The 14847-nt window shown below is 43.5% G+C and overlaps 1 protein-coding gene across 1 annotated transcript in view; it reads right to left on the bottom strand.

The window, feature by feature from the left end:
• Positions 1–547: 547 nt before the first annotated feature.
• The window catches only part of VPS33A (VPS33A core subunit of CORVET and HOPS complexes), a 43970-nt gene continuing 29670 nt past the window's right edge, over positions 548–14847 (bottom strand). Inside the window, exons 8-13 of the mRNA XM_068244761.1 lie at positions 12173–12299; positions 9280–9347; positions 8947–9084; positions 5071–5208; positions 4573–4741; positions 548–1670 (exon numbers count right to left, since the gene is read on the bottom strand). Of these exons, the coding sequence (XP_068100862.1) occupies positions 1477–1670; positions 4573–4741; positions 5071–5208; positions 8947–9084; positions 9280–9347; positions 12173–12299 (834 nt within the window). The 3' untranslated portion in view covers positions 548–1476. The remainder of the gene's footprint in view (positions 1671–4572; positions 4742–5070; positions 5209–8946; positions 9085–9279; positions 9348–12172; positions 12300–14847) is intronic.

Below are 14847 nucleotides of genomic sequence, written 5' to 3'. Positions count from 1 at the left end.
TTACGTTTTTTTGAGGGGAGGGGGGCAAAAGTAAGTGTGTGTGTTGCATATCCACATATACATGAACGTTTTTTTTAGTGTAGGTAGTGCAGTTTTGTGACAACTTGATAAAGAGCACGAAGCTCGAAACAGCAGTCTGTCGTTGTTTGACTGCATTTTATCCATGTGACCACTAAAGAGCTTATTTATATGTTGATGGTGCCTGCTCAAGTGGATTCCTGCAATTTTCAGCCCCAGTGGTGTGGAGAGCTGTGAGCTGAGGCACATCATTGAATCTCCCTGTGGACGGGTGCTGCTCTACAACCAACAATAGTTTAGTGTAAAATATATTTTTTTTTGCCATATTTCAATTCAAAAATCTGTTTTGTAGCCATGCTATACTGCATCTGCACAGCTATCCATAGAAACAATAGGACACAGCTACTAGTCCTTGGCCAGCATGTCCACCATCCCAGCTCCCCACCAACAAAGCCTAACACTGCATATGGTCAAACGAATACTTATTCTGTCTCCATCTTATTTGTAAAAAAAAAAAAAAAGTATTACCTTTTGAATTACATGTAATTTCATTTACTAAAAATTTCAGAGATACATAATATTTACAATTGTATTCATTCAGATGAGAGTCAAATGACCAGTCTGTTGATAAAAGTGTATTTCATCAAATTACAAATAAACCGCAGTTTGCCATTGTACAGCCTATAGGAACAGTTATAGCCATGTGAATGCTAGGTTGCCCAAAGATCGTGTAGACTGTGCGACTAGGACCCAGCTATGGCTAGGTGATGAACAGCTAACACTACCACCAGATGTCTCAGTATGATTGGTCCACTAAAGGTGACCATACACAATACAATAAAATCGTTCAATTTGTACAAACAGATAAAACAATAAATTGTATGGAGAAATGAAATTACACTTTTTGTATTAAACGAAAAAAAAAAAAAAAGCGATTTTGTTGAAATTTATATGCCTGATCAAGGTTGGAAAATTCTATTTGAGTAATCTATAAAAATAGATTAAACCAGTATGAAAATTGAACAATATATGGCCGGCCATTTCTAAACATTTGCGTTTCTCGATATTTAAGAGACTTCAATTTTCACAGCTTACCATACATCCTACTTTTTACGTTTAGATTTGGACCTAACACATTGGCAATTTCACCATTTACAGTCCCTATAAATAGTGTATATCCGTACAGATCTCAAATTCTGTAGCAGACTTCAAGCAAATAAAGCCACGGCTCCAGCAACCATCTAGACAGCCAAGTTTGGCTAGTGCTTCCATAATATGCCAGTGTTTTATAGCCCTATTTGGCTACCCTCAAATTCTGGTTCCTAAATGTGAGGATATGTGGTCTATCTTTACACTTGGTATATACTGACAAAGCATGGTCATTACAGTTCATTCAGTGGTGTATAGGAACTATTTAGGAAGTGGACATGTCCATAAAAAAAGTCCATCTTAAAAAATTCAAAATGGAGCTGGCTCAAGTCTTTCCATCAGAGATTTAATCCATGTCGTGCCATTGATGAGTTTAGTAGTGGCGATGATGTATTCGGTTCCTCCATCTTCCAACTGGGACAGAAAGCGGAGTGCTGCAATCTCAGCAAACGTTACTCCACCAAGGAAAAATATGAGCATCACTTTGTTCTCTCCTTGCTGACCTACAATAGAAATACAGAAAGATTAAAAAATATGATCATTCTCTCTCCTTAACGACTACAGGCCAGTTGCACTGACCCATGTGGTTATGAAGTGCTTTGAGAAGCTCATGAAAAACAATCATGACATTTCTTCCTCCCATTTTTGATACACACCAATGTGCCCATAGAGCAAATCGATATATAAAAAAGGATGCCGTATCTATTGTCCTTCATACTGTACTGTCCCATCTAGAGCAGCAAGAAAGCTATGCACAATTGCTTTTTTTTTTTTTTTTTTTAGTTTTAGTTCTGCTTTTAAATACTTTTCTACCTCACAAGTAGGTAACTAAATTTTCGAACCTAGGGTTCCACATTCCACGTGACTTTGGATTAAAGAATTTTTGAGTGATCATATTCAGAGGGTTATGCTGGGCATATACTGCTCGCTTCTCCCGCTTGATCGTTTCGCTGCTCAATTCCGCAGTCAATTCTCTTATCTTCCTCTCGTTTATCTTTTTCCATTCACTTCAATCCGGAATAGAGCGGCGAAACGATCGGGCATGTCGGAAATTATCCATAGAGCCATTTTAATGGCTCAAAATCGAAAAAAAGCATTAGACTAGGCACTCATTTTTCATCCTCTATCAGCCTCAGCGCTGCCTCTCCTCAGGGCTGTGTGCAGAGTCTCCTGCTCTATACCCTCTACATGAATGTGTTCCTACCCACCATAGTAACACCATTCTTAAGTTTGCTGATGATACTACAGTAGTGGGCCTCATATTAGGCATAAAGATGATAAAAGATGCAAATACTTCAGTTTATGCAAATTTTTATGTAAATATATGCAGTGAAAAATGGACCAATTTAAAACCAGGTTTTTAATTGATTGGTCCATTTTGAAGCTGCATGCATTAGCATCAACGCTGAAGTATTTGCATATAATCGATCATCCCTAATCAGGAGGGGGAGGAGTCTGCCTACAGAGACGAGGTGGAGCAACGGTTGGGAATGTGGTGTAGGGACAACATTCTATTTCAAAACATAGCCAAGACCAAGGAACCTATTGTAGAACCAATGGCATTTTTCAGAGCAGATAAACTGTACTTTGGGAACTTGTAATTTACAAATAGATAATACTTGTAAACAGAAGCAAATGTGAGAACTGTATGGGTAATAAAAAAAGTAGGAAAACATGTTCTATTGAATGTTCTGTCAGTGTACTCACTCTTTATACATTTGGCCTATGTGACACACATGAGACTTCTACTCAGGGGTGAGCCTGGGGTGCCTGGCACCTGGGTGCAAGATTTTCTCTGGCGCCTATGGGAGTGGTTAAATTAACCGTGCCCAACCACATAACCACACCCATGTCCTGCCTAATCACACCCACACCTTCCACCTCTTTACGCATGCATGTGATACCCCATTCCTACCCCTCTTCCATGGGCTTGCTCCTGGCTGGCTTTGGCTGCCTGCGAGTCTGCTAGTCTCTGGACTGACTCAGGCTGAGAGGCTCTGCGAGTGCGACGCAGTCACACACTGCGTATTTATGGCTGCCTGCGGCCACCCTATTCTCGCTCGCTGTCGTCTGCTCCTCCCCCGCCAAGCCCAAGCATGAGGTGGGCGGCCTGTATCCTTCCCGTTGCACCGCGCAGCCTGCCAGTGTTGTCAACCTTTCACGTTTTTTTTTACTGACAAATACCTAAAAATGTCCTGACAAAAGATTTTTACTGACAAAATGTCCCCACTAAATGCACATAAGAGACAGCTTTTCCCCAGTAAATGCACATAAGAGACAGCTTTTCACCAGCAAATGCACATAATGACAAACAGCCAGTGTCCCCAGTATATGTAGCCAGGGGGTATATGTGCCCAGTATATGTAGCCAGGTATAGGGACCCCATTTAGGTAGTGGGTGACAGCGACCCCCTTTAGTTAGTGAGTGACAGGAGCCCGCCCGCTCCCTCTAGCCGCCGCTCCCCCCTCACCTGCAGCATCAGTCAGACCTCAGGATCAGGGGGCGACCAGTCCAGAGCGGGCGCCGGACGCACCCACTCTATTTGCGGAAGTGATGTCACTTCCGCATATCAGTGTGGCGTTCTAGGTCTTAGCGCCCGCACTATTGGTCGCCGCCTGATCGAGGTCTGATGCGGCGCCGGCGGCTAGAGGGAGGGAGGGAGGGAGTGGCGGCCAGAGGGGGTGAGCAGCGGCCGGGCGGCGCCTGTCGAAGACGGGCGCCTGGGTGCAATGCACCCGCAGCACCCGCCCAGGCTCGGCCCTGCTTATACTACACCTTTTTCACAGACAAATCTAGCTGATATTGACAATACTGGCTATAAAAAAAATTATTACAATCAAATGTATTAGTGCACATGAAAGATTTATGGGTTCTGGATATCACAGTTCGCACATATTTGACACTCAATACATAAGCATGTCCCAGTAACAGAGAGAAGGGGAGCAAAGTGTCACCCACATACACCGTGAACACTGGAGATTCAACAACTATTTTACAACTGTTGAACAGTTTACTTAACTAGGTCATCGTGGCCACAGTCAAGATGGTAGGAGGAAAAACACAAAACGAATTTCTTGTTAACACATGTATTAGATTCTCAGTATAACCAGGTGTGCCTTGTAAAGGAGAAAGATTAAATTAGATTTTACTCACCATGTAAATTAATGAGGAGGCAATTCAGAGACCATTGCATTTCCATCAGAATTTATTTTTGCCATTCCACAAGAATTTCATTTGGACCCAGCTGTTTCTATGTACACTTGTGTAAACTGTAGTTTTGCATTCAACTAGAGAATCGCCTACTAAATTTCCTTATTAACTTACAGCAGTTTAGGTGACAAATCTACTTCAGTAGACTATACTGGATAACTCCAGAATTACATTCCACTTCCAAAGATCACTTACGTTTCTTCATGAGACCAGGAGGCAGTGACTGTCGCTCTTCAAACTGAGGTCCAGGTAGGAGTTTTAGAACTTCCTCAATACTTCTCCAACCAGGTCGAACCAGTATTTGTGCCAGACGAACACTCAGAGGGGCATAACCACTGTATACATAGGAGATGTCATTGGGGTTCTGTGCACAGCAAAACAAGTAGGTTGAGTTAGGGGAGACTCCTCTTTCAAACAAGTTGTATGTATGCGTTACAGGAAAGGTACTAAATGCAGGTATTCTACGGAATGCCTACAGGTGAACCACAAGGCAGCAATTATGTACTAAAAGCAGTAATGCATTAACCAATTAGATTTCCACACACTACAGAAGGATACAGTGCATCATGAATTCTAATTGGTTGTATCTAATTAAATTAATTTACATATTTATATGTGAATAAGCCTGAATGTTCAGTTCTTAAAGCGGTTACAGTGCCCTCCTTGTAGAAGATGTGCTGTGCTCCAGCTCACCTGCTCATTGACATCATCCATCCAAAGCCGCAAGGTCTTCCTGATTGTGGGATAGTTGTTCCTGCTGCTGCTCTGAGATTTTAGAAGGCCTGCCTTTTCCAGATTCTGCAGAGTTAATATGTGCTCATAGCCATAGGTCTACAAAATAAAATATCCATTTCATTATATCATGAGACATCACATCGCAAGCTGTACTGCATCGCTGTATTCATATTCATTCTGGGTCTCTGCATAGACCACCAGAAATAAGTCATGAAATGAAAGTTTCAGAGGGATACGGACGTTTCCTTTCAAACAATACCAGTTGCTTGTCAGTCCTGCTGATCTCTGTGGCTGCAGTAGTGGCTGAATCACACACATGCAACAAGCTTGCAGCTAATCCAGTCTGACTTCAGTCAGAGCACCTGATCTGCATGCTTGAGGGGCTGTGGCTAAAAGTATTAGGGCTCGTTTCCACTGTTGCGGTGCGGAATCGCCTGGATTCCACCGCAGAAGAAATCGCACGCGGCTGCGTTTCCGCCTGCGGATTTAGCCGCGATTTTGCATGGCAAGGAGCCAGGCGAATTTAACCATGTCACTGCCTTAGTAAAGCTCCGTAGCACACCATGCGAAATCGCGGGGAAATCCGCATGACAAAGCCGCATGCGATTCCCCTATAAATGCATTAGCGGCGATTCGCCCGCATTCCTCCCGCACGTGAAATCTGACGGCTCTGCCGTGCAGATTTCTGCCGCACCGAAAAACGCTCCCGCCGCCGCACAAGTGGAAACAGCCCCATCCACTTACATTGACTATGCGAATCCGCATGCAGTACCCGCATGCGGATTCGCTATAGTGGAAACGAGCTCTTAGAGAGACACAGGATCAGCAGGAGAGTCAGGCAACTGGTATTTTAAAAGAAAAAACACAAACAAAAACATATCCTTCTCAGTTTAGGCTCTCTTTAATACAACTATGGTCTCTTTTTTTTAATACATAAGGTCAATTAACAAACAAGTTTTAGTAACTTGAAGTCTGTGTATTAAATTCACATAATAGGAATTTGTCTGAACCAGTGGTTAAAGAGAGAATGAAGCGAACAAAATAATATATATGATATAATGAATTGGTTGTGTAGTAGGGATAATTCTCCTTTAAACACAAACTGCGCCAGCCACAGTTGGCAGACAATATGTATACCACAGTGATGATATTTAACTCTCTTAATTCAATACATAGGTAAATAAATGAGTAATTGGAAAATCTTTGGTAAATAAATGAGTAATTGGAAAGTCTTTTCCCTGAGTGTTCGCTACCACAAAACCTCAATGTGAATCAGTATATATATGTGTGACAGCGCTCCTCTTCAGAACCTGCAAACAGAACACAGATAGAAATGGCACATAGTGCATTACTGTTTTTTCAGATCATGAAACACATGCGCCCAAAAACGTGCAAAAGTGATAACACTGTGCTCCACTCGTGATGGACAACAACCCCCTCACACCAGCAGCTCACCAGATGGACGCCACCTCACAATCCAGGTGGGTCTAGCGCTGAGCCTTAGAGCGGCCAACTTCAAATACCAGCCTCCGCAATGCGTATATCCACAGTAGGATCAAATCCTCTTTAATGTACAGTTCCACTTGTAAAATACATAAAAACATACATAGCGTGATACAGTTCAGATAGTCAGCAAAGCCTGCGCAGTGTCAGCGCACTCACGTGGTTTATGAAGATAACAGGCATCTCGGGCCTCATAGCCCAACAGTATCTAGCTGCTTATAGCGGTGCCGGCGTCCCGATCCTCCGCTCCCTATAGCTGCTACTTCCTTGGTGTGCGCGCCTCTTCCTTGCTGCCCAGTGACGTCAGTGCTCCTGGTCACGCCCTACGCGTTTCGTCCAATGGACTCATCAGCCCCTGATGAGTCCATTGGACGAAACGCGTAGGGCGTGACCAGGAGCACTGACGTCACTGGGCAGCAAGGAAGAGGCGCGCACACCAAGGAAGTAGCAGCTATAGGGAGCGGAGGATCGGGACGCCGGCACCGCTATAAGCAGCTAGATACTGTTGGGCTATGAGGCCCGAGATGCCTGTTATCTTCATAAACCACGTGAGTGCGCTGACACTGCGCAGGCTTTGCTGACTATCTGAACTGTATCACGCTATGTATGTTTATGTATTTTACAAGTGGAACTGTACATTAAAGAGGATTTGATCCTACTGTGGATATACGCATTGCGGAGGCTGGTATTTGAAGTTGGCCGCTCTAAGGCTCAGCGCTAGACCCACCTGGATTGTGAGGTGGCGTCCATCTGGTGAGCTGCTGGTGTGAGGGGGTTGTTGTCCATCACGAGTGGAGCACAGTGTTATCACTTTTGCACGTTTTTTGGGCGCATGGGTTTCATGATCTGAAAAAACAGTAATGCACTATGTGCCATTTCTATCTGTGTTCTGTTTGCAGGTTCTGAAGAGGAGCGCTGTCACATATATATATACTAGTAGGGATAATTACAAGAACATTAGTAAAGAAAATATTCTCATTTTTATTTTCAGTTATATAGTTTTGTTTTTGCTTATATAACATTGCATCATTCTCTAGTATTTTCAGTTTACACACTTCTCAGCATTCTAAATGATTTTACAGAGCAGGCTAGTGAACTTTTGAACTATCCTCTGCAGAATAAAAAATACATTGACTGACACTTTAGATAAGCTTCAGAAGACAGAGCTCTCTGCGACTTTGAAAGTTGTGGAGCTCAGTGGCTCTTTTGCATAGATAACTGGCGTTTAACTCTTCCTGTCCTGGAAATAATATTAGACTTATGTCCCTGCTCCTAATGTTTTATTTTATTAGCTGTACTACACATACATCATTTTTTTTTAAATCCTATTCAGTGTCTCTTTAACCCTCCTGGCAGTTAATTTTTTTTGACAAATTGGCAAAAATCCTTTTTTTTTTTTTAATTTTTTTTTTGTGTTTCATGTAGCTACCAGAGTGGTAGCTACATGAAACACCACTAGAGGGCGTATGTGTCCCTCTAGTGCGATCGTCGCCGGCATCAATAGCAAACAGGGGAACGTGTATATAACGCGCTCCCCTGTTTGGCTTCTCCTGTCGCCATGGCGACGATCGGAATGACGTCATGGACGTCAGCCGACGTCCTGACGTCAGACACCTCCGATCCAGCCCATAGCGCTGCCCGGAAGTCATTGGTCCGGGCAGCGCAGGGCTCTGGCGGGGGGGGGGGGCCCTCTTGCGCTGCTGCGTACGGGCGATCGCCGCAGAGCGGCGGCGATCGAGCTGTACGCGCGGCTAGCAAAGTGCTAGCTGCGCGTACAGCATTTTAAATGGAGCAAATCGCTCCACCAGGGGCTGAGATATCTTCCTGCATAGCCCGAGCTCAGCTCGGGCTTACCGCCTGGCAGGTTAAAGGACAACTGAAGTGAGAGGGATATGGAGGCTGCATTATTTATTTCCTTTAAAGCAATACCAGTTGCCTGGCAGCCCTGTTTATCCTCTGTCTCTAATGCTTTTAGCCACAGACCCTAAACAAGCAAGGGGAACTAGTTTTTGAATTCCGGTGGTCATTCCCAGCAGCAATATTAAAAACACTAAAAATATATATTAGTTCAAGACACACACAACCTTTTCATCTAAATGATGTGCAACACCTCATTTTCTTGCACCACTTGGCCAAGCCAGCGTACAGACCACTGTCACACTAAATGGATTAAAATAATATACAGTAGCCTTGTTGGAAAATATACTAAGGTATATAGGACAAGTGTAAGTTTCAAGAAAAAGGGGGAGAGAAGAAAAAAAAGGGAAGAAGTTTGTTATAAATATTAATTTACATTTTACAGTGTGCATCTTGTAAGAAATCAATCCTGACCTGTAGAATCTCTCTCTTGTAGTAGTCCAGCACTTTTTGCTTGAGTCCAGTGTTGCACACAGACTGAAGACAAACCAATCTCAATATCTTTAATAAGGGGTCTTTCTTCGCAATGCAGTCTTCTATGTATGTATTCACCTGGATTTAAAGCAAGATTGTACATGTTGTATAAGAATTTGCTTGCAGCGATCGTTATATCAAGTAATATCAAATGATTTGGTTGTATGCCCACCTTACATTACAGGTTCCAAACAAACACCCTCACACAGATCCAGTAAAATCTTGTAGTAATAATTATAGAAACAGCTTAGTTTACATTAAATAAAAACTAACCTTATCTGTGTCAAATCCAGACATAAATTCCTGCTCCACTGTTAAGTTATCAAAAAAGGCCTCTGAAGCTGAAAAGAAAAAAAAAAACATTCTACACGTCAAAATAGCACTGTTACGTCTGACAAAAGAAAGTTTGCATTGAGAAAAGCATAAATGGCCGCAAAATATTTATTTTGTTTAATATAGATGGATCACAAGGGAAAACAGTGAAACAAAGTTGGCCCTTGGCTACAACAGCACTGTATATAGGAACTGCTGAAGCACCTCCTAAATTTGTCCAAGCATCCTGTTAGCACCCCCCAGCGTGAACCGACTTTCGGCGTCTAATAGACGCCGCATCAGTTCACCGGCAGGAGCAGCCCGCAGCGGCAAAGCAGGGCTATGGTAAAATGGCGTCTGAAGCCCTGCTCTGGAGACTTCACGGCTGCAGTGCAGGGCTTCGGGCGCCATTTTCCTGTAGCCCTGCTATCAATGTGGGAGTTTCAGTTGCTGGCTGGCAGCGGATCGTGGGAGCTGCACGCCGGATGGAGGCCGGGACAGGAGTTCCTCAGCAGGTGAGTAAATGTTTTTTTTTTTAATTTATTAACAGATGTATTTTCTGGGCCTGCACAATTGTGTGAATTTTCTGGGGAAAGGGTCACAAAAACTTGGGCCCACTGTCTTTGTGTTACATTTTTAAAGGGAACCAGAGGTGAGAATAATATTGAGGCTGCCATATTTAAGCAATACCAGCTGCCTGGCTGCTGGTCCTCTGCCTCTAATTCTTTCAACCATAGACCCTGAACAGGCATGCAGCAGGTCAGGGGTTTCTGACAATATTATCAGAACTGACAAGATTAGCTGCATGCTTGTTTCTGGTGTAGTTCAGTTCACTACTACAGCCAAATAGTATTGTTTAAAAAAGGAAATAAGGCAGCCTCCATATCACTCTCACTACGGGTTCACTTTAAATTAAATTAGTTAGCTCCGCCCTCATCCGGTCATGGCCACACCCAAGTGTTTGGGCGTGGTGCGCTGCGCGTGCACCGCAGGTTATAGCCACACCCATTTTTTTGCCGCGGATCATCAGCTACCCCAGAAGTTAGTCCAGCACCTGCATAGCACCCCCCCAAAAAAAATTCTGGAGCCGCCACTGCATGTATGGAAAGGAAAGTGCACAGATATGCAAGTTAGTGTGCGGCGTAGTGGGAGAAGTCTGCTGTTGCCGAATACAAGAGATGGCAAGGGAAGAATTAGTCTGGCTGATCATCATGTCACTCCACACAGAAAGAGTGACCAGGCTTGAGGTGTGGTGGCGACATCACCACACATTCAGAACACAGACTACAGACAGCCAGTCTTCAACCATGCAGGAATATTTGGTGTATTCTAGCAAACAAAAACACACCAATGTTATATTACTATACAGAGGAAATTTATACAGTTTTATTTCACCTGTTATTTCTCTGGAGTCCTGCTTCCAGAGATTTCTCATTCTTGGTAGGCATGGAACCCACTAGCAGCACTTGTGATTTGAAAAGCTCTTGTAATGTAATGCTATGTGTGTGATCCCACTTAAAGAGAACCAGAGGTGGGTTTGTGAAATCCTGTTAGGACACAGAGGTACATTCTGTAATCTGTATACAATGAACACCCTCTGTGTCCTCACAGTGTGTGTCCAGCCTCCCCCCGGGCTCTGCTTCCCCCCCCCAAAAAAAATGGCCAGGCTAGCGACACGCAGATTGTCGCTAGTCTGTTATTCACCTCTGAGTGTCCCTTCACTCCCTGCCACTGTAAGCCAATTGGAGGAAGCTTACAGAGGCGGAGAGGGAAGGGACACGGGTGGGGAGCCGCGCTATACAGGAAGAGGGGGAGCAGCACTGACACTCCGAGGTAAAAAACAGACTAGCGACACTCTGCGTGTCGCTAGCCTGGCTGTTTTATTTCATGGGGGAAAGCAAAGCCCGGGGGGAGCCTGGATACACACTGTATGGACACAGAGGCACATTCTGTATACAATGAGCAGCCTCTGTGTCCTAACAGGATTTCACAAACTCACCTCCGGCTTTCTTTAGGCATGTGATTTTTGAAAAATTCCCCATAGCATTAAGTACTTTCCAAAACAGTAAGTCAAGTAGTAAGTTAGGTTCGAGGCCTTACAGTGAAAAAGTCAACATGGAGATTAATTTTCTACCATGTGCCCACAGACAGATGTTTTAGCATTTCCCAAGAAAGAAAGAAAGAAAGAAAAAAAAAGTTTTACACTGCAATATCCGTAGCAGGAGAATATTGAACCGTGTTAGCCATAAGTAAAAGCAAGAAGTTTTCAATAAGGATACCATTTATTGGCTAACAGACTTAAGTTAGCCCATAAATGGTATCATTCTGATTCAAAAACTTCTTGCTGCTACTACTATGTCCATAATCAAAAATAATCCCTTCCTGTAGCAGCTAAAGGGTCATAAAAAGAGCATTTGAGAGGGACATTCCTATTAGACAGCAATAAAAGTCCTGCAGCTGTTCTTCCCACTATAAATACAGTAAAAAAAAAAAAAAAAAAAAAAAAAATACTGCTTAAGTGGGCATCACCTGACTTCGTAATCAAAAGAAAAAAAAAACATGCTACAGCTGAGCCCTAAGCATCAGCCATCAGCAGGGTGTAAAGGAGAGCATCCACCACTAAGGGTAGGAACACACTAGGCAGAATTGCATATGCGGTTGCCACAGCACATGGTGGAAAATGCATATGTGATTCAGCCTAGTGTGTGCCCACCCTAAATGAAAACATTAAAAACGGTCACACAGATTTGTAATGGGTAAAGAAATGCAATAAAATACACACACACACACACACACACACTTTAAATATTCTGCATTTAAATACAGCTGTGCCTTTCTGCAAATTAACTCTTACTTGTTATGTCCTTTATGAGTTCAGCAATGGATGTATGGTTGGCCAAGGATGCCCTCTCTGCCTGCATGTGTGGCAGCTGTGAGACAAACTGCTTGATTTCTCCCACAGTCTTTGCGTTGTGTCTTCCCTAAAAATAAGAAGTTAAAAACAGAATGAGCACTTCCTATGTGCAAGGCAGCAAAAGCATGACAAGGTGTCCAGAAACCGTGCCTTTTAATCTGCAACGCAACTAGCACAATACTGCAGTATTGGGGGGGGGGGGGGGGGGGGGGGAGGGGGGTGGGTTGGGTCCAATTTGGACAATAATATTTAGCTTAGTTTGGTGCAATATTAGTAATGAGAAGCTGTAATGCAAGTGCATTATTGATAGATGCTGAAGCACTGTGGCGTAGTGGTTAGCACTCATGCCTTGTAGCGCTGGGTTCCCGGTTCAAATCCTATGTGCACAAAGTTTGTATGTCCTCCCTGTGTCTGCATGGGTTTCCTCTGGCCACTCTGGTTTCCTCCCACAGCCCAGAAAACACACAGATATGTTCATAGTCTCCCCTAAAAAAAAACAAAATAGGCTCTAGCTATGGACATGTGCTGTATAACTATGGTAGGGATTATGGTAGATTGTCTCAGAGACAAGACTATATACACTAAAGCGCTGTGGAAAGTGGGGCTATATAAATTAAAAAAAAAAAAAAAAAAAAAAAAAAAAAAAAAAAAAAGGTACTTCAACTCAAAGCTTTTTCTCCTCTATCACCAAGACAAAAAAATATGACATCTGCAATCCAAAACTCATGCTTTTGTTATGATTTTGGTATATAAAAATGGTGCCTTCTCAGACAATAGAAATAAAGGGTTAACATAAAATAATTCTTCCAGCACATAATACTTCACCCTCTTTGCACAGCCTCCCTAGAGACCATGTTTGGTGAGACTGGTGGGCAAGTCCTGGCATGACAGTGATAATGACTCTTAGGTGTTAAATCTTCAATTTCTGCAGGGCATCAAAACTAATTATCACTTTTCACAGCCCTCACGTGTTTAGTGCCAGCTGGTCACTTCTTACATGATAAAATAACTAACCCATGCCCTTAATCTCACAGCTTTTATTTTCTAGCAGGCTCTTGTAACCTGTCCTAATTCAAACATACAGGTCTGAGTTTCTGTCAACTAGTTGCAAACAATACAATGCATTAAAAAGTACACGACACTAGTCCGACTCCCTACAGGTACATGCATGTAGTGATAAATTAGGATTGATATCTTAATATTTCTATAGATTACATTACCTACCAGGGCAGTTTCTAGGCTGAATTGCAACCTGTGCAAGGGTGTAAAAATTGTGCCGCCCCCCCCCCCCCACCAGAGTCAAGAATAGGTGCCCATAGTCTAGGTTGCCCTCACGATAGGTAGCCAGCTATAGGTCCCCCAGTATAGGTAGCCAGTGTAGTTGCCCCCAGTATAGGTTAGCTAGGTTGGTGCCCCCAGTATAGGTTAGCTAGGTAGGTAGATAGATAGGTGCCCCCAATATAGGTTAGCTAGGTAGGTGCCCCCAGTATAGGTTAGCTAGGTTGGTGCCCCTAGTATAGGTCAGTGCTTCCAGTATAGGTTACATAGGTAGGGGCTCCCATACGCGACGGGGGAGAGTGGGCATAACGGAGTTACACCTCACCCTCCGCGATCCCTGCACGCAGCCCCTTCTGCCCTCTTCCTCCCGGGCTCTCTTTGCTTTGGTAAAAGCGCCGCCTGTGATGACATGTGGTTACGTCATCACAGAGGGTGCCGTTAGCAACACGACGGATGGACACCTGGGACAGGGAGAAGAGGGGGGGGGGGGGGGTGGGGGGAGGTCAAGGCTGCGTGCGTGGATTGCAGAAGAGAAGTTGTAACTTATACCCACTCCCCCCCCCCCCCCCCCCCACTGCCGCGCACCCTCCTTGCCGCTCCACCCAGCATCCCGGCAGTCGTGCGATTTGCTCACCAGTAGAAATGGGCCCATTACCTACTACCTTGCATAAAATGGATATTATACAAGATCTCTGCAAAAGTAATGATTGTACTACCACTGCTGTCGCTAATCTTGTACTGCCAGGAACAGCACAACACTGCTGCTCATATGCTGCTCCTGTTCACCTCCAGAACTACATACATGCCAATTTATTGACCATTCAGCAACACTATTGCGTTTTAATATTTCCCATACGGATGCATTGTCAACCTTGTTAGAGACCAGTGTTTAATCGAGAAGCAATTGGTTTAGGCTATGTTTCCAATGTAGCGTGACCTTTTCGCCTGCAAAAAAAATCATATAAGATTTTTGTGACTGGTGAAAATTTGCTTGTAAATTTTTACATTAATTCGCATTAATTAAATCTAATCTGCCTAGTAACAGCTTAGCCATGACTGCTGACAACTTCCTGTAACCATGGATCGAATGTGAATTTTTGGGCAAATAACGTGAAAATTTGCATTGCCTATACAAAGCATTGTACGTGAATCGTACGAGATGTCAGGGAAAAAAAAAATGATATAGGACCTTAGATTTTTTCACCCATACGAACGCATATAAAAATTCGCATTGAATGGAAACAGAACCATTCACTTCCATTAGTTAGTTGCAAAATCAATGCAAATCTGAGAGAAAAATCTGACACAAAACACACAAGTGGAAACCTGGGCCTTAA

The sequence above is a fragment of the Hyperolius riggenbachi genome, chromosome 1, assembly GCF_040937935.1.
Source record: "Hyperolius riggenbachi isolate aHypRig1 chromosome 1, aHypRig1.pri, whole genome shotgun sequence".
Taxonomy (NCBI): Eukaryota; Metazoa; Chordata; class Amphibia; order Anura; family Hyperoliidae; genus Hyperolius; species Hyperolius riggenbachi.
Note: the sequence above shows the minus strand (reverse complement) of the source record. Positions and strands in the feature narration are given on the sequence as shown.